Raw genomic sequence first — 20,405 nt, forward strand, 5'->3', positions numbered from 1 at the left:
TATTAAGTTTTGACTTGGACAACAGACAGCAACATTTTGAGCTACATAGTACATTAGAAGGATAGGGGAGAAACACATCGCAATGACATCAAGATCACAGAAAGAAATCCAGAATAGCATAACCATGAGCACCTGGAGAGCAGACCACATCATCATCTCATTCGTCGAGTACCCCAACCCATTTCTCCCACATGCGATGAAATTTCTCGGGGCACCCCCTGGCTACATATAGAGGCCGCTCCTGTGCAGCACACCAGTCCACCCCCCGGCGACAGCGCCTTAGAGTGAAAGGGGCGGTGTTCGGCCAGTGAGCAGCGATGTCCCTCTTGGCAACCACCAATGCAGTATTGAGGAAGAGCTTCTCAACCCTGGAACCGTCCAGACCGTCGGTGACGCCCAGCAGAACACGCATCGGATCAAGGGGCACCTCCCAGCCCAGGACCCCTGTCAGGTCTTGTGTTAACAGTTCCCAATACCCCTGAATTGCATTGCAGAGCCACACCATATGATAAAAGTCAGCGTTGGGGTGGGAGCAGTGGTGACAGTTAGCATCGGGCCGAAGCCCAGCGCGGTGGAGATGCAGGGGTGTAAGATAGGCGGCGTGCAAAAAATAGACTTGGACCAGGCGCAGTCTTGCTGATACCGCAATTGTCCTAGGTGCGATCAGGGCGTCTCTCCAATCCTAATATTGACGAGTGATCAGTAAATCCAAGAGATTCCACCCTTCCCCAGATCCCCGGTCAGGAATTGCGCCTCAGGTGGGCTATATTCGGGCAGAGACGTGCCATCTGGAATGTGGGAGTGAAGGGCGTGGCGCAGCTGTAAGTAGCAAAAGAATTGAGAGGGATGGAGGGAATGCCTAGCCTGTAAATCTTGGAAGGATCGGATATGGGTACCTCTCCAGACGTCACCCAACAAGGATACTGTAGTGGGTAAGTCCCACATCCCATCCTCGTCGCCAAAATGTAGTGGGTAAGTCCCACAGGTCCAGGTGTAAATAGGTAGACACAGCAGACCGGAACAGGTGCATATAGATGGTAGTTTATTAGTATATAAGATGGTACAAGTTAACAGCCCCACCAGGAGCAGACCTATTTGCCGCTCAGCCCATCCTCAACTGTGTCTCTCATGCATCCAACATTCCACATACCAAGATTCCAGAGAGAACTCTCACACAGGGCTGATCAGCTAGATACAGGTACATAGAAATAACATGAGGATACTACAGATACCCCGATGAGGTCCCATGGTCGAAACCCTGACAGAGGCAACTTCGCAAAGCCTGGTGCCACACCACAAGGGAGTGTAGTGAGTCAGCCTTCCCACCCATTGAGTATGTCGTATTGATGCATGCCAAGCCAAGAATGCTCCGCGTGTGACTTCGGGAAGAGCATGAGAAACCGTAGCCCCATAAAGCATCCCCTGGACAGAGGAGAAGCCCAAGATGTGTAGGTCCAAGCGATACGCCGGGTCGGACCAGCCGCCATTAAACCAATCGTGGATCGTGAGTAGACGAGTCGCTAAATAGTAGAGGTTCGTCATTCCGAGACCTCCATCAAAAGGTGGGATTCGGCATTGGGCCAGGGCCAGCCTGGACCTCTGACCCCCCCAAAGGAATTTCATGGCCATGCCATCCATCTCCCGGAACCAAGATCTAGCAAGGAGGTGTGTGTTCTGGAGCACATACAAAAAACGGGGGAGGATCATCATTTTGTAAAGGGCGATCCTGCCCAATGGGTTCAGTGGCAGCGTGCGCCACTTAAGGAGTTCGACGCGGATCCGCTTAACCAGCGGGGTGACATTGAGCTCCCATGCGAGGTCAGGGAGAAGGGAAATACAAATCCCCAAGTACTTGAAAGACAGCCACCGAAGCGGAATCAACGACTGCCAATCAAAGCACTCGCGTGAGAGATGTAAGGGGACAAGGACAGACTTGGACGAGTTAAGCCGCAGGCCGGATACTTGTTCAAAAATGGCCAGGGCCCAAAGGCAGTGAGGTCCTGAGCAAGCAGGGTCAGCCAAAAACAGCAGCACGTCATCCGCGTATAACGCAATCTTATTCTCTTCCACTAGGCCCGGCCATCTCCAGCCAGTCATGGAGTGGTCGCTGCGGACAAGGCAAGCGAACCGCTCCATAACTAGACCAAAAAGGATCGGGGAAAGAGGACAGCCCTGCCGCGTACAACCTTCCAATGGGGAAGGGGCAGGACAGAGTGCCATTAACGAGGACCTGCACCCGGGGACAATGATATAGTAACCGCACCAGATTGCGAAAAGGAGTGCCAATTCAAAGCCCATCTGGTCCAACACCGCGTCCAAGTACCTCCAGTCGACAGAGTCAAAAGCCTTCTCAAAGTCAATAAGGAGAAGGGACAAGTAGGGGGTCAGCAGGTGTCGATTCATAAGGGCAAGGTGAAGGCGTCGGATACAGTGTCTAGTCCCCCGGAGAGGCATAAAGCCGCATTGGTAAGGGTCGACAAGTTGAGCTAAATGCGGGCGAATGCGGTTGGCCAGTACGGAAGCAAAAATCTTGAGCTCCGTATTGAGTGAAATGGGACGGTAGTCCGGGCAGCGCTGCGAGGGGGGGCTGGGACTTGGGGATCACTACGATGGTAGCAAGGTCCGCCTGCGGCCAAAATGAGCCGCACTCAGTCGCCTCCTTGTACATGGCTACTAGAGGTGAAAGCAGGGTGCCGCGATAGGACGAATAAAACTCCAGTGGAAGTCCGTCCGGCCCAGGAGTCTTACCAGCCGCCAAGCTTGAAATAGCGTCAGACACCTCCTCAGGGTCGAGCATAGAGTAGCGTAGTAAGAGGCAAAGCATTGGGCCACTGCCACCGGCACACGGTGGAGTGTTCCGTCCATGTCCGCCATTTCAGGTATGATACGGTTGGCCATGGGATAAGTGGCGAGGCGATGAAGGAGCATCCCATTTTTGTCCCCCCAGCCATACACTCGAGCCACAGACGAACGTCAAAGAAGCTTTGCAGCTTTCAGAGAGGTCTGTCGAATCTCGTCTTGCAGGAACGCCAGTCTCCGCTCCTGGACTTCAGATCTATCCCCGGGGTCCAGCTCCTCAATCAGGGTGGCTTGTGCTTTCAGTTGTGTTAGCTGGGAGTCACGTGCCTCGCGGGCGAGTTTCAGCTGGCCTTTGGCGAACCCCCCATTAGTGGCCTTACTGGCCTCCCAAAGGGTGCGAGAGGAGGATATGGAGCCCTGGTTAGTGGCAAAGTAGGCACAGAGTTCAGCTCCAATGCTGTCCTTGAACTCCTCGTCTTGGAGGAACCAAGCATTGAGTCGCCAGAGCGGCCGGGAGGATGGGGAAGGGCCCCCACATGAAGTAGCACTGGGGAATGGTCAGACAGGCCCCTCGGGAGGATAGAGATTGCCTGGAGCGCTCGGCAGTCGTGAACCAGCAAAAAAGCATAGTCTAGGCGTGCATAGGTGTGGTGAGAGGCAGAAGTTTGGGATTAGTGCCTAGCAGTCGGGTGCCACAATCTCCAGGCGTCTCCAAAACCCACACTGGCCGCCCACGAGGAGAGGAGATTGGATTGAGCAATTCTGGAAGTAGAAGGAGAAGACGCAATGTCAAGTCCTGGATCCATAATGGCGTCCCCTCTGGACCCCCTACAGAACCCAGAATGCCAGACAGCGCCGTAACCATAGCGGGTGAGGAAGGGGCAGTGTTGACCTAGCGAATGGGTTTCCTAAAGCATGAGGATGTCCACCGCCTGACGCTGGGCGTATTTCAGGACGGCTGCATGCTTGATCTTATCCAGGAGGCCGTTAACATTCCAGGACATTAGGTGGAGTGATGAGAGCACGTTAGAATCGCCGGGGAGGAGCCATGGTGGGGGTCAGGCCGCAGGGCGGCTCAGCTGGGGTAGTGGAGGTGTGGTAATGCCCAGGGCCCGTGCATAGGGAAGCGTAGCAGTGTGCAGAGAGTGTTCACCCAAATGTAGCGGAGCAAAAGTGGTGCAGAAAACATTAGCTCTAAAAAACAAAGCAAACCGGAGCAGGAGCTCCAACCCCTCCCATCCCCCCACCCCACACTTCAGGAACGGAAGCATCTGTCGCCCGAACAGTAACACGGAACCAAAACACCAAGCTAAAAACATTTGGAAACTGGGAAAGTCGTGGAGGACCCCTTGTGACTTTCCTGATTTGAAATTGGATAAATATGTACATGTTGCACAGCCAGCTCAAAGACCAATAAGGTGTGTGGTTATGAGGCCCTTCCATTTGCCCGAGTGGCTGTCATTCTAAGGGGCTTGAGATTAGCGCTCTTCTTTAATGTGCATGAACCCTCTGAAAGATGTACTGTGAAAGAACTGCTTGAAGGGTGTTGGCGAGACACCAGTAGCTCATGAGTTACACGTAGGAGACCCAAGGTCTAAACATACCCTGACTTGTTTTGGTTTACCGTTCCACAGTGTGCTGCACCACATTGCTCTGGGTAAGAGCTGTGTTCTTCCTATCAGTATCTTAAAGCCTGCTGAGGTGCAGATATAGGTGATCAGACCTTCATACAAACTGATGTACGTGTGTACTTAGGGTCGCTTTTCTGGTGGCAGAATTAACATTATTAAGGATTTTCTGTCTTTCCGCTACAGGATACCAGTGATGATCCCAATGCCAAGGTTGTAAGGTGTGATCTTTGTCAACTACCACCACAGAGGTAGGGCCTAAATAGAGCAGCTATTGTAGGATTTCCAGTCAGGTCCTAAAAAACCTGTAGATGACGGAGTTAACCAGAAGGCCTGAAACATGTTAACTAATCGGGAATATGAGGAAGATTCCCCAATAATGTCAACATCCTCATACTTAGTCTTTGCTTTTAATCTTGTGCAGGGTAGGCTTTTAATCTATTACTTTAATAAACATACAAACTTACAATCCATCACCTGACACAATAATACCATCCATTCTGGACCCTAGACAGCCCAATCAATACATAACAACAGAAAAGATCTCCAAGCGCTCACATAGAGCCTGCGGTGCATCATGATTGGTGCTTGCTATGGTGTAACCCAGATGATGAAGCATGCCACTTTAGTGGGTGAGAGGTCACTTCCATTTTCATACTAAAGGTTTCTGTCACCCTGTAGAGCAAGTTCAACAGGAGTTGATACGCAAGTGAATCATTCAAGAAAAACAAATATTGGGGAGTAGTTATACTATACTAGTCTGAGTCTAAAACCCATTAGAGGCTGATAGTTCTGTACCATGTAATATGTTGTATTTTGAGAGAACAACTAATTGGGCACATTAACTGTTCCTCTCATTCCCTTTTTTGTATTATAATAACATACGGTACCTACATCCCATTGGCTTAGTTTCTGCATCCTTCCACTTCATAAACTGTTTTATTTTAACTAGTTTTGGTTTGCAAATGTTAAATGTATTTCTTAACTGTAATGGTTTGGTTTTGTTGTTTATGTGTTACATGTATGACATGCTGTTTGTACCAAGATACTATCGGTAAGCTCAGGATTGCTTACAGAAACCAGTTTACTTGAAGACACCAGATAGTCTTACTTTGTGGGAGCTCATCCATATATTAAGACGGAGGTTTCTCATCCCAGTAGTCTAACAATTTGGTTTTGGCACTAGATGTTCTTTTAGACAGGCTCTTAAAATCTCTCATCTACATTTCGTGTAAAATCCACTAATGTAATTCCACTTACACCTGTGTTGGAAACGCCTCCATGATTACAGGAATTGTTGAGAGTATAGGGAGTAAATTGAGGCTGAAAATAAACAAAAGGCCTGATTTATTTTAGGGTGGATGCCCGTCCTTTGTAGATCAATGGAGTAAATTATTCAGTTACCCTGCTGGAGGTGCAGCCCACCAAATTTTGAAATGCCCAACAGCCCACCGAACTTTTAAAGCACTGACAGGAACCATATTCAAGGCAGGTTCTGCCAATGCATTGTAACTTTGCTGGCGCGTCAAAGTTAAAATTCTTTTTGATTTTCAAAAAGAAAATCCCAAAGTGGGATTTTCTTTTTGAAAGTAAAAAAAAAACCTCCCTCCATGGGAGTTTCCTCTTTTTCAATGTTCTTTAACACCAGTTTTTTCTGGTAGTGACGGGCATTGAAAAACGGCTATCTGTCCACACATCTAAATTAGGCGGGTGAGCATATAGCCGAACCTCTGATGGAACTTAGCCATGTGTCATAGAAGTTTGATGATGACAGAGATGGAGTAGTCTCTGCCATTGTCAAACTATGGCTAGCCTGCATTTAAAACGGGTGGGTGAATTGACCATAGACTTGGTGGCGAGGAAACTTAGTCTTTGCTGCAACAGAGTTCTCTCTCCGCCAAGATATAAATCTTGCCCAAAGTTTTAGCTGAAGAGGCCTTGGTGAGCCAGTCATGTACTGTGTGATTTCTGGGTTATCAATGTTTCTCGGTTCTTGACAAGGATGCTTAGGTTGATAAGTGAGTCATCAAGGGAAGAGTCGCAAACATTTATTTGGTTAGAAATGATTGGGAAGTCGTCAATGCACGAGTGGTGGGTGATGGGCAATACTTTTAAGTTGATGACGAAAATAGGGATGAGACAGTTGTCAAGGAGCATATACTATATTGTGGAGGTACAAGAGACTTTGTCATTAATGAGTAAAACCGTTTGTCAGTGGAAAAGGAAATGATTTTCACAGAGGACGTATGGATCAGTTCATAAACGTTTTGCTTTTCAACTTCAGAAGTCATGGAATCAACAGGCTGATATGTTTGTGCCATTGTTTGATGCAGAAGCAGGAGAAGGACTTCTGACATACTGCTCGCCATAGGAAGCAGGCTCTACGAGGTCAAATCCAAATCTACTCTCTGGATCCTTCAATATTTTGGTTCAAACAAATTAGTTAATCTTGCACTCCTGGGGTACATGCTTAGATGTACTCCAAATATGTGTAATCTCGTCAGATATTTTTAAGGCAACAAGTTTGAGAGGACTTTGAGAATGTCTTCTTGGCTTTGACAGGAGGCTTATCCATGGCTAGAAATTGCCCTACCTGAGCTACCCAGAGACAGTGCCTTACAGAGTAGAACAATGCTACCAATGCCCTGTGACTGATCGGTAAATGGCTATGTAAGTGTCCATCTCAAAATACTAACAAATTGTTCAAAGTTCTGAAATACAGGAAATGGAAAATCTGAGGTATGCTAGACTCCAAGAAATGCCTTAGCCACAGTGCAGACACAGGCAGCGAGGTGGGTCAGCTAAAAATATTATTGTACTGAGAGTTTTACCAATAAGGCCCTTTCAAGTCTACCGGCAGAGAGTAATTCAAAGCTAGCTAGTTTACAAAAGATAGAGAAATGCAGAATCTCTGGGGTTCCGACCATATCCTCACCAACCATGTGATCTTGTCAATGTTTCTTTTATCGCTGTGTCTTACATAAAAGTGGTGGGTGGTTGAACGATACACTACACAAAAATTGTTTCCTTCTTACCCAGGCTTCAACTCAGACTGGTGTCGCACAGCACTGTATCGGATTGCGATGGTGCATGCTTTGGACAGGCTGTAGGCGGCCGCTCTGACAGTGAGGGTGCGAATGTACACCATGGTGCCGTACGTCAATTTATCGCTCAGCGGCTTTACATATGCTCCATTGGGCTCCACCTGAAGAAAGGCAACAAATATCTATACACAGGGTTCAATATGGTAACTGGCAAATCCTGCAGCTACTAATAAGCAAAGATGGCAGAGTCCTCACTGGGGTGGTGGGCCAATGGAGGAAAGCAGTCAGACTGGCTATGAAGGCAATGCCACTTGCGGACCGTTGCAGCAACATCACCAGGGGGACAAGCAGTAACAGTAGCAGTTGGGTAAAAAGCCTTATAAACATACCTGATGCTGGGTTTGTCAGCACACGCTTTCCTTACCTGGGCATACTTCATTAGCATGTTCTCCCGAGGGATGCGAACGTTGTCCAGTTTCAAAAAGCCATTATCACTGTCCTCAAAGCCAAACTTGGGCCCGATGTCCCCCACAGTCACACCTGTGTCAAAATTAACCATCAACCAGACCTTTGCAAGGGAGTATTATTTTACCATTTTTTAATAACCACATTTTATTGAATTTATTAGACGTGACAGTATACAGCTTCATCCACAGAGATTTACATGTAAATATCGAGAGCAATCTGAACAAGGGCAACAGATATTCACAGGCATGTGTCACAGCCAAACAATTACATGGGCCTTCCATAATAAGTACACAATTTATCTCATGTCTTCTCATGCTTTTGGGGATATCACCGAATCTCACAGACCAGCTGTCCCTGACATGCTCATCACTCAACCCCTCTTTGCCATGTGATCAGGGCTGAGAATTTAGAGTGCCTCCAATTGCATGCGATATCACCTTTATCAATTAGGGCGACCACTCCTATAAAAGTGCGTGCAGAGCAGGATTCACCAATTCCCTCAAGAAGACCTATAAGTGCCTCACGAGGACCCAATACAATCCGGTGACCCAACACCTCTAAGATCTTACGGATCACTTCATTGCAAAAGGGGGTCAACGTTGGATATGTCCGGACCATATGGTAGAAATCAGCAGGAGTAGAGCAGCACAAACATGCTGTTAGGTCCGGATGACCAAATGCATTGTAACTGTTGAGGGGATAGATATGTCAGGTGGAAGTAATTAAACTGTACCATCCATAGACGAGAGGAAATTGCCAATTTCCTGGGTGCCAGGCATGGCTCTCGCCAGTCCGCATCATCCAGTTCCCCTACCCAGCCCTCCCTCCTGCGTCGGATGGAAAGTAAAAGATCTGGTGCTTTCATTATCAGGAAGTGATAATTCGACACTATAGCCCCCTTGCCCAGTCAACGCATCATCAGTTTTGCCCCAAGAGGGCTATGTTCAGGAATCTGGTCGGTTATCTGGAGAGGCATGGCGTAGCTGAAGATACAGAAAGAATTGGGTGCGAGACAGACCATAGTGATCCTGCATCTCCTGAAAAGACATCAACGCCAAATGTTCCCATGGTAGGTAATACCAATATGGTCCCAGTGGGAAAATTCCCCAAGGCCCGCCACTTGATGGAGCCGAGTACCCCCCTACAATGGCGTAATGTCTGTGAGGCCACAGGTCCACTGGGCGAGGTGCAACGCCGCCCTCCAACAGCGCAGCGACACTCGGTGCAGGAGGGTGTCGTAGAGGGCAGGGGGTTGCCATAGAGTAAGGCGAGAAAACCGTCAAAGTCCATCAGGTGAAATTCAAGCCTGGGTCATCCCAGTTTCCGGTGAACCATTCATTCACCAGGACTAGGTGTTCCGCAAGATAATAGCCATACAAATCTGGGATGCCTAGGCCGCTGTGAAGCATTGATTTGCGAGCTGAAGTGAACGCCACTCAGTGGGGACCTTCCACCCATACAAAGGAAGTCAAAACCACGTGCGTGGAATAGGATGAGGATAGTTCGCCAAAATATAGAGGTACCTGGGAAGACACATCATTTTGAGCACTGCAATCTGCCCCAATGTGTTAAATGGAAGACAAGATTATTTACGGAAATTATGATCCAGTGTTAAGGCAAGGGAGCGTAAATTTAGAGAACAGGCTAGGTCTAGAAGGCTGGAAGTGTGGATCTCCAGGTACATGAAGGAGTTACGCCTGAGAGGAATATCAGGACACCAAGACCCTCCCGCAGCATCACCAGCGACCTCTACCAACACCAATTTACTGGGGTTCATTCGCAGACCAGATGCCTGAGAGTAAAGGTGAATGAGCTCAATATATCTGGGGCCTGATGTTCGTGGCTCACTGAGAAAAAGTAGGACATCGTCCGCGTAGAGGACGATCTGAACAGGGGCGTAACACAGGTCCCCGCGGTGCGGGGGGCCCCAACGCTCCAGGGGCCCCCTCATTCAGCGGGGCCGACTGCAAGCAAGCCTCTTCAAGTATTATCAAATAAAATGGTGCTCAACTGCGAACGGACTCCCCAAGTCCCCATAAATTGAATGATGCGCGCATGTCAATGTGCCTGCCTCTAGTCTAAGCCTCTCTTCATTAATTATGGTGCCGTGCGCACGCACGCCCTGCCGACCGGCCTCTTAATAAATTAATTAAATAGTTGGTGCGCAGTACGCCCGGGCTGGCTCTTCATAATTAAATGGTGTGTGTGGGTGTGGCGCGTAGTTGTCTATGCGTCTGCGTGGTGCCGCGGTCTTCAGGGTGGGAATGGGGTTGGGACTGGTTAGTAATGCCTGGCATGTCATGCGCATTTTAATTAATGCGCGTTACTTGTACTACTGAGAAGGGCGCGGATCCTGCGGCCGCCCTGCCAGGATAATTTAATTATACTAACTAGAGTAGTAGCCCCTGCTGGCTGGTGGCTAGCCTTGCCCTGTCTTCTACTGCCCGCTCACCTCTGAATATGCAGGCCAGGCCTTAGGTGAGTGAGGATGTCCGAGGCACGAAGGCAGGTCAGGAGTAGTGGCCCGACTCCGAAACGGGTAGCCCCTACCCTGGTGCCGCTCAGCTGATGCAGTGTGGATTTCAAGATTCAGACCGGCCTGATGTCGGCCCTGGTGGCCACTGTGAAGGTCCCAGTACTGTGCAGGTGGATTTTATTGTTCACCCCTGCCGTATATTTAAGTTGCAATGTCTCCTGTGACATAGAGCTCTTCTCTTTGTAGAACGGCGTGCGTTGCGATGCTTCTCAATATTTATAGTAGTTTGTGCTCCAGTGGAACAAAAATTCATATCGAACTTGAAATAGAGAGGTCTATTTTACTTCATCCCTGAAAACGAGGGCTCCATTAAATTTCAACGGAAAAGCCTGAGCGGTGTGTGTCGAGTGAGTGTCAAATTTCATTCCAATTCTTTAATGGTGTGACCTTGTAATATGATGAAATCACAAACCACCATAACTCCAGGATAGCAATATAGGTCATATTACACATGTTCCCTGTTATGTATGTTTACACTCGTTTATTTTGGGGTAGTTACCATTGAAAACGCAGTTTTCTTCGAAGGACAGTTAACAATGGGCACTGATTGACATTAGAATCTTTGGGGCAGATTTACAAAGCCCTTGTGCCACTTTTGCGTCACTTTTCCCATGTTAAAAATTACGCAAAAGTGGCGCAAGGGCCTTGTAACCAAGCCCCTTTATATTTTGTTTACCTTCCATGAATAAACTGTTGCTAAAACAATGGAGAATGACGAGGGCTGGTGCAGTTACCATAGAATTCTAGATTTTCCATATTTAACATATAATTGGCAAAATTAGTCAAAACTTCTCTTTGCATTCGAAGGCATCTACCCAGGTTGTGCATCAAAAATGTTTCAACATTGTGTTGGTCAAGAAAAGTATGTATTGTGTGGAGGTAAAACTAGCTTTATATTGGGGTAAACAAAGTGATGTCCAATTGACAGCATCAAGCATGGCAACGAGGTGCATATGGTTTAGCTCCATGTGTATTTATACTTCGAAGACAACGATTACACCATGGAGATGTGGAAGGCTACCTATCCACAAAAGGTGCAAACTTTGCCTGTTGAGGTACCTACTATTGTCTTACCCAGGAGCAGACATTTGGGAAGAAGAGTCTGGTGGATGCACAGATAGTATACGTTTATTTGGTGCTCTCAACTAGCATTTTCCCAAAATTTCCAATCTTTTTTCTTTAACTGACCATCTTTGAGCTTACAGTAGGTCCTGTCAGGTATTCATTTACGTTGTTAGCCAAGACTGCTTTTCAACGGTTTCCATCTTTTGTTTGGACATAGCTCAATCACTTATGCTAATGGTACTAAATGAACCCAAATTAAGGGTGTCTTTGAAATGTACTGATGTTTATTACAGCAGTTCTTTCTTTATCCAATGAAAACGTGTTCCACCTCCTCCTTTTTGATACTTTCACCACCTTCTCCCACTGTTCATAAAATGTCTAGTTGCCAGATGTATGTGGAACACAGTCTGGTGCAGATTACTGCAGGATGGCCAAAGTTCTCTCATCCCATACGGACTATTCTCATGGAATATGCAAATTTAATTGTAGGTGTTAGAAAAAGTCATGGGATTTGTGGATCTAGAGCCAGCATAGGTGTCAGTAGTTGCAACTTCCCAAAAGAATCCTGAAGGATGGCAAGCTTCATACCCACTGACCGCAAACCCAGGTCAAGCTTCACCAACTTAGACCTACCAATGGGTCTCATATATCTTACCTTCTTTTCTGTTGCTATAGTTTCTGTAGCTCACTGAAAGGCAATTTCACGTGCATCATGTGCTGTAAAAGAAACCAGCCTCCCCAGTTGCAATAATGACACCTGGATTGTTTAAAGTTTGATTTGGCGTCTTCTGCAGGTGAAGAGCTAACATCTGTGAACTTCTCAAAGCAAGCATCACAACCATGAACAAATCCTCAGTTACTGGCAGTGGTACACCCAGGCCCATCTCCAAGAAACAGAGAACCATGGAGGCATCATGTAGCATCTTTGGTACATTATTCACAGCAGGCCAAGAAGGACAATCTGTCTTCAAGCCTTTACCTACGGGTGTTGGGTGCCCAGTGCAGGTCAAGGAGAGCTGAATCCAGGCCGGTTATTTAGGAATACCACTTATTAAGAATTCTATTTAGTTTCATAGCCTGTACATTTATCTTATATAGGTATTTTAATTGGAGGCTGCCTTGTTTGTAATTCAGCATTGCCTGGGAACAGTCCAGCCCGAACTGCCAAGCCAGTTCTTCTCTGAACTAGAAACAAGCATCCTGGGACCGTTCTGAACTTAGGTAGCGAAGTGAGCTAAAGAATGATGATGGATTCAACCCAGATCTATGACTGGGGGTGAGTACCTTGCTCACTTTGCCGCTGGATTCAAGCTAGCCTGGCTGATGAAGGGTGTTACCCCGAAACCGGTCCCAGGATGCGTGTTTACGGTTCACAAAATACCTGGCTTGGCAGTTCGGGCTGGACTGTTCCCATGAGGCACAGGGTCAAGACTGATTTGCATATAGCTGGGTCTGAACTGATGTGGCGAATTGAGCTAAAGAATGATGATGGATTCAAACCAGATCTGTGACTGGGGTGAGTGTCTGAAAAGTTTCAGCGCTCCGTCCATCATCGCCTTGTGTTAGCTTTGTATTTACTACTCAGACAGCAATCAAAGGAGCCATCTTCTGTGTTCAGGGGCGTAACACAGGCCCCCGCAGCCCCCAAAGTGTGGGGTCCCCCGCCCTCCAGTGGCCCCCTCCACGCCCGGCTGTGCAGCCAGCAACCACTTAGAACTTCACACATCCGATCCTTTTCGGATGCTGGGAGTTACGTAACTTACGTTACGCTCGCCCAGTCACATCCTTACAGAAAGCAGAGCGCGAGGCGAAAAAGAGGGTGCGCAATAAGTTCTCTACTTTTACTGAAGAGAAATGTGCCCGTCAAGCTTGGGTTTTGTTAGTGTACAATCTTTTTAGATAAAGAAAGCGTTAATACTTTGGAGGAAAGTCGTAAAGGTACATTTCTTCTCGCTGTGAGACGGTGTTCTGCTGGTGCTTCTGAGGAGGTGAGATCAGGAGGTTCAATTTGATTTATGAAACTCAACGCGCCTATCCCTTTGTTATCTGTTATTTGCGATATGCAGTAAGTTGCGTATAGTTTAGTTTCATTTGCATGACATTGAACTCTAAACTACTGAATGCAACAGAACTCCTAACCAGCGACTTTGGAGGGGGTCACAATTTACAAATGACTTACACAAGTGAGCATTGCTATAATAGCCGCATTGGTACCTGCAGTGAAGGGAGGGCACCCCACGGCCCATTGTTATTGAACTATTTTAAACCTTTCAGTGTAACCCTATTAATCAACAACACAAGAGGCTGTACTCCCTCTGAACCGCTGCTGGTGCGAACAGCCCTGACCCACTGTGTCAAGTGGTGAAGGGGCATTTCTTTCTTTTTCAGTTAGGTTTCCTGCTACATCTATATTTACGTTTGTATACATACATACATGGTTTAGATAGCACTTCTGCTGTAACTTACCAAATGTGATCGCCATCCCATTTGGCAATTCACACGTTTTTGAGAACTGTGATTTATAGAGGGCTCCCTACAAACTTGAAACGGTAGGGGACACAGTATAATAAACCCCAAGTTATTGCAGAGCAGTCTCGCCTGTGCTAATACTGGCGAAGAAACACATGGTACAGGATAAAGTCTAGAGAGACAGTCCAATCTGATGCACGTTTCCAGGTCTGGCCACTCTCCTTGGGAGGCCGAGGTGTAGCACGCCTGAGGCTGTTTGAAGAGGAACGCACCCGTTCTGATCTCACCATAAACAGCTCTACATCAGACAACTGATTTCAATGTCACCTCTGGAGGCCTTTTAGACTTCTAAACATGCTAAAATGTGTTCAGGAGGAGGGGGCTGGAGTGACATGTCCCAGTCTGATGTACACAAGGCTGCTATTAAAACGGCCCTTGGAAGACTTCCCATACCTGTCCCTAAAAGTGTTAAATGGCTAAACCGATTCTCGAAATTACAGTGCCCCCGCCTTAGTTTTCTCAGCGTCCCGCAGAGTAGGGTCATGAACCACGGAAATCATTTACACCCCACCCCTAGATCCGCTCTGCAGGGATCATACACTCACTTTGTAATCTACTCACCCGTGCCTCCCCCCGACTCAAGTGGCCTCCACTCCACTGATCGCTCCTCTACTCCAGGGATCTCAAATGCCACTGCTCACCCTCCAGGTTCTGTTATGTGACCCAATGTCACAAGAATGCCTCTTTTCCAGCGTGAGCTTTCCCTTAAAAACTCACTGTCTTCATGACTGCAATTCCCAGAATCCACTAATGGAGTCAATGAATGCGTAGGACTGGAGACAAGTTATCCATGAGTATAACGTCATATTGAATCCTATATGCTTCGCAGCCCTATGTATAGAGATCTAGGGCTAGATGTAGGAAATAGGTTTTACCGATTCTAAAATACCGAATTTTACCGATTCGGTATTTCAGAATGGGTAAATCCTATGTAGGTAATTATTCGGTAAAAAATACCGAATCGGTAATTACCAATTCGGTATTTGCCATTCATTCCTATGGGCCTGGAGGCCCATAGGAATGAATGTCAATTACCAAATCGGTAATTACCGATTCGGTAAATACCGAAAAATTCAAGGGTGGCAGGCTGTCACTTTGACAGCCTGTTGCACCCCTGATTAGTGCTGGTGTGCACATGTGGCATACATACATGCCCTAAGGGCATGTATGTCTGTCACATGGCACAGGTGTAAATGCACATTTATGCATTTACATAGGAATTCCTTATTTTAGTTGGTGGTAAATAAGGAATCCTTAAAGCCCTGTAGCACTGTTTACAGTGCTACCTACATTTCAAAATACAGATTCTGTAATTTTACCGATTCGGTAAATTTACCGATTTGGTAAAATTACCGAACCTGTATTCTTTAATGCCCTACATCTCAGTATCCAAATACCGGTCGGTAACGGCCGAAAATCGGTATTTTCGGCCGTTACCGACCGGTATTTGGATACGTACATCTGGACCCTAGTGTTTTATGCACCACTGGCCACAGGGATTTAGCCCCAACGGCACCCAGTGCTCAACTATACCATCTATCCCACCAGGCTCCTTAAATGTACTGCCCCTTCAGTGGGCCCAGACTCCACAGAACCCCCATGCTTCTATGATGTCACACACTTCTGCCCCATCATGCAGCTATCACAACATTCACGGTCTCCCTCCCCCCACAGGGACCCCACACTTCCATATTCTTCAGAGCCAAGCATTTCACTGCCCCATTATGCCCCAGGTCCTACAGTTTTGCAGGGCCACACTCTCCTGATTCTAAATCGATTTATAGATTTATAAAGCAAGCCTGACATTTCTTTTAATATTAATGATGAGGCAGCTTACATCGAATTGGCAATAGATGGCATCAAATCATGTATAATAATCAGCAATACCTGTTTTATTTCTGTCAAGCACCTTTTTTTTCAATACTTTGAATCTGATTCCGGTACCACCTGGCATAAATGAAGGAAAGAGGGCCCTATATCTAGTTTTTTGTTTACCCGGGTCCCACAACATCTCTGACAAGCCTGAGATCCCACAGCTTTGCAGCATCCAAGTGATTTCACACTTCACTCCCTCTGCAGCCAAGGGTTCCCTTCACCGCTCTTAGTTCCTTTGCCTCTAGCTCCTCTTTCATGCTATGGCTTCTATCAATTGTGTATTTTCTGTTCCAGACTGCTAGTCCACTTGGGAAGTCTCGAATCTCATACATAGGACCAAAGTGAATATTCGTGGACTAAAACATTTGGGGAAAAACCCAGCACTTTTAAACACTAAAAACAGTTTTTTACTGGTATGAGGACCTGTCATGGAAGCCCACTGATATATTGTCAACTTGTGCACACAATCCAGCACTGTGAGGACCAAAGTCAAAACATTGTGCATTGAACCTCTCCTATTTAGTAGTAACTATGGCTCATTTACCAGCAGCTTTCCATTGTCCCTCTGACTTTTACAGCTAAATCGTAGATTTATGTGTGTGGAGACCTTCAACACTTTTACAGAATTCTCGACATAGAAAAGATAGGAGGTATGGAGGGCTCTGCTTGTAGGTTTGTGAATAGCATTTTATAGTACATGAGAAGTACTACCTAGTACTACTTTATGTACTACAAAATGCAGTTTGTGAATGGACCCCTTTTTGAACTGTTTCAAAATCTTAACCACACCCCATGCTAAATACCTACAGCAGACAGTGTATTGTTTTATGGTCACTTATACAGGTGCCAAAACGGCACATCCTCTGTAGCCTGTATAGAGGTCCAACCAGCTGTGCACAGCCTCCACTGATGCATGGTCATGGATTCTGCCAGCTCTGCTCACAGCCTCCTCTGAGGCCTGGAGTGGTCCCAGCTAGATGTGTTCACAGCCTCCTCTAAGATTCTTAACAGGCCTTGCCAGCTGTACATAGTGTCCTCTGAGGGTTGCAAATGGATCCTGCCAGCTGTGTACACCGGCTGTTCAGTGGTCATAGTGGGTCCTGACAGCCAGCTGTGCAGTCTACTCTGAGGCATGTAAATGGATCCTGCCAGCTGTGTACACCGGCTGTTCAGTGGTCATAATGGGTCCTGCCAGCTAGCTGTGCAAAGTCTCGTCTGAAGCATATACATTAATCCTGCTAGCTGTAGTCAGCCTCTTCTGAGACCAGTAAATGGATACTGACGGCTGTGTGCACAGCCTCCTCTGAGTTCCTTATGGGCCCTACCAGCTGCGTACGCAGCTTCCTTTCAGGCCTTTACATGAATGCTGCCAGATGTGTGCACAGCCTCCTCTAAGGGAGTAAATGGATCCTGCCAGGTGTTTAAGCAGCCTCATTTGAGGCCTGTATATGTATTCTGCAAGATGTGTGCACAGCCTCCTCTAAGACTGTAAATGGATCCTACCAGCTGTTTATGCCGCTTGCTTTGAGGCTTGTAAGTGGATGCAGTCGGATGTGTGCACGGCCTCCTCTGAGACTGTAAATGGAGCCTGCCAGTTGTTTGCTCAGCCTGCTTTGAGGCCTGTAAATGGATGCAGTCGGTTGTGTGCACAGCCTTCTCTGAGGCTGCAAATGAAGCCTGCCAGTTGTTTACTCAGTGTGCTTTGAGACCTGTAAATAGATGCTGTGAAATATCTGCACAGCCTCTGGATTAGCAGGAAGACTTGCACAGACGTATTTGTTAGCTTGGGCTCATTTCCAGCATTCCCTTGGGTCTTGTGTAGGAGCCCTAGTGTGCCCGACCCCTGACGCAAGCTTTGGGCCAGCAGAGGGCAAGCACCCAGGGTATGGTGGGGGAGTCTCAGCTTTGCAGAGCACTCTGGGATATGTTTAGAGTGGGCCGGGACACTTGCACTCTGGGGATGACCTCTGTGCTCAGCGTCTAGTTGGCCACTCTCCCAGCTTATCTGGCCTGTAGGACAGCCCCCTTCTGCAATTCCAGTACAGAGATCTACTCAGAGTTGCATATGTGCCCAATCATTTCTGATCTGCAGCTGTCACTTCTAGCCCAGTACTGGGGCACCTCACACACTGATGCACCTCTACCCAAAAGTGCTGTGGCATAGAGTAGAGTGGCGTAGAGTTCGGGCCATCAGCGCAGTAGTTGTAGCGCACAGCTGCAGCATGGGTGCACCAGTTGCCTCATTTCAGTACTGCGGCCAGGCGGGCTGCCTCATAAATTAAATGAGGTACAAAAGGGGGTGGTGATGCACTTCTGAGCCTCTCAATAGTGAAGATGGGCTGGCCCTCTCTCCTGTTTACCAGACCAGCATCATCGTCTTTGTTGTAGCACATTCTGATGACCAAGTTATAGATAGATCTACACAACTATAGGGGCAGCAATTACATGTTATGGTACGTTATATATGTTTATATAATGCATTCTGTGGAAAATATGGCAGACGGCCCAAATGCCATGTCTATGCTAAGTTAGATGAAAGCAAAATGTTCTATTTAATGTGTTGTGTTGGAAGATTGTGTGTGTTCCTTGCTATTGAAAAGTGCTCTTCGGGGCCACATTGCAGCCAGCTGTATAGTATACCTGCGCTATGTGTGGTGTATGCAAGGTCTGTCCAGAGCGTTCTATTCAATGTATGCTTGTGTTTTAAACTATATAAAATGCTCTTGGGAGCTGTGTGCCATCCATCTATACGGTATTTCTGAGCTATGTGCTATATAAGCTCTACCCAGTGAGCGCTATTACATGTCGGCGTGTGATGTACATTATTGAAAAGTGTTGTTAGGTGCTACAGTGCACCATAACGGTCAGCTGTATGCTCTATCTGAGTTGCACAGTCAACATACCATTGTAAACTGGTTACTGAGGCTTCGTTTTTATCTGGTACCAGTACTCCCGGGGCCCCCACTCTGCCTATTCCTAGCATTTGAAATGTACATTTACTGCTGTTGTGTGAGAATGCATTTCATGAAAAGGAATATAAAGTAGGGTTGCCAAAAGAAAAATGCCAGCCATGTGTTCAAAGAGCCTGGAAAGACCTTGTCTTGGCACTAAATAGGGTTATAAATAAAAAGAGTATGTATTCATTTGTACTGTGACTCAATTAAAGGGAATTCTGTTTATATTTGCTGTTCGAAGTATGCACAGATACGTGCTGAAAATACGGTTTTAGGTGACTGCTTATTTTTGTCGGTGGGGGAGTGTGGCTCAATGGTTAGAGCGGCAGACCCTGATGCAGAGTTCTGGCCAGGGACCAGGGTTCGATTCCTGCCTCGGCGGGGTCTTGGGCTCAATTTCCTCGGACCTGTTAATTCTCGCCTCGGTGCCTATTCTAATCACGGGCCCCACGCTGCAACTCTGGGCAATAGCTTGCTTAGCCTCCACACCGGCCCCAACAGCGCTAAGGATGCCTGGCTTCACCCTGGGGGTGCCCAGGAGTGGACACTTCGCAGGGAAAGCCAGGAGGGGTTCCACAGCGGTATGAGTATCAGCGCCAGGAAGCCGAATAGGCGACACCGCAAGGTGACCGTCTGGTGACAGTGCTCTCTATAAGTACCATGACATTCGGCAAGTCACCCTCATTGTGATTTGCAGGGGGCCCCCTCAAGTTTTGTTATGCCACTGGATCGGAACCTCTCCTCTGCTCCTCCACCACCAGCCCCATACCAGTGTGTAGCATTGCACCAAGCTCGCCAATGGTTATATGGCGAGGACCAAAAGCAGTGGGGATAAGGGGCACCGCTGTAGTGTCCCTCTGCAAACAGGGAAGGGTAGGGAGAGAACTCGTTTACCTGAACATGTGCGGAGGGGGCCTGGTAAAGCAGTCAAACTAGTCTGCAAAATGTGTGCCCGAGGCCTACCCTGTGAATCACGGGTGCGAGAAACCACTAGGAGACTGTGTCAAATGCCTTTTGGAAATCTATAAGGATGAGGACCAGACTACCTCCCAGCTGGGATGATCGAGAGAGGGCCAGTTGCACTCTTCGAATGCAGTGACAAGTGCTCCTACTGGGCATAAAGCCGCACTGGTCTGGATACATAAGGTAGGTGAGATTTCGAGTGAGTCTGGTCGCCAAGACCCTCACAAAAATCTTGATGTCGACGTTGATGAGGGAGATCGGGCGATATGAATCATGAAGTGATTTGCATATCAGAGAGAGGATCTTCACTGCTATTCTTTGCTTACTGTAAGCTAGTGGAGATTGGCAGAGCTGGAGATACTGAATAATTTTTTAAGATTAGATACTTGCATATCTGTGGCACTTTGGTAAGCTGTAAGTTGTTCATTAAGTTCTCTGGAAGATCCAGGAAGACTGTTGCAGTAGTACAACGTGGCATAAATGAAACCATTTATGATCTGGATTATTTTGTGAAATAGAAAATAGATGGATGGTCAGTTTCAGA

The 20,405-nt window shown here is 47.2% G+C and overlaps 1 protein-coding gene across 1 annotated transcript in view; it reads right to left on the reverse strand.

Moving 5' to 3' along the window:
• Positions 1 to 20,405, reverse strand: part of LOC144767358 (peroxisomal acyl-coenzyme A oxidase 1-like) — a 575,229-nt gene that overhangs the window by 256,466 nt on the left and 298,358 nt on the right. The window contains exons 6-7 of the mRNA XM_078650828.1: positions 7,896 to 8,011; positions 7,463 to 7,632 (exon numbers count right to left, since the gene is read on the reverse strand). Of these exons, the coding sequence (XP_078506954.1) occupies positions 7,463 to 7,632; positions 7,896 to 8,011 (286 nt within the window). The remainder of the gene's footprint in view (positions 1 to 7,462; positions 7,633 to 7,895; positions 8,012 to 20,405) is intronic.

Source organism: Lissotriton helveticus, chromosome 7 (genome assembly GCF_964261635.1).
Source record: "Lissotriton helveticus chromosome 7, aLisHel1.1, whole genome shotgun sequence".
In the NCBI taxonomy this organism is placed as follows: Eukaryota; Metazoa; Chordata; class Amphibia; order Caudata; family Salamandridae; genus Lissotriton; species Lissotriton helveticus.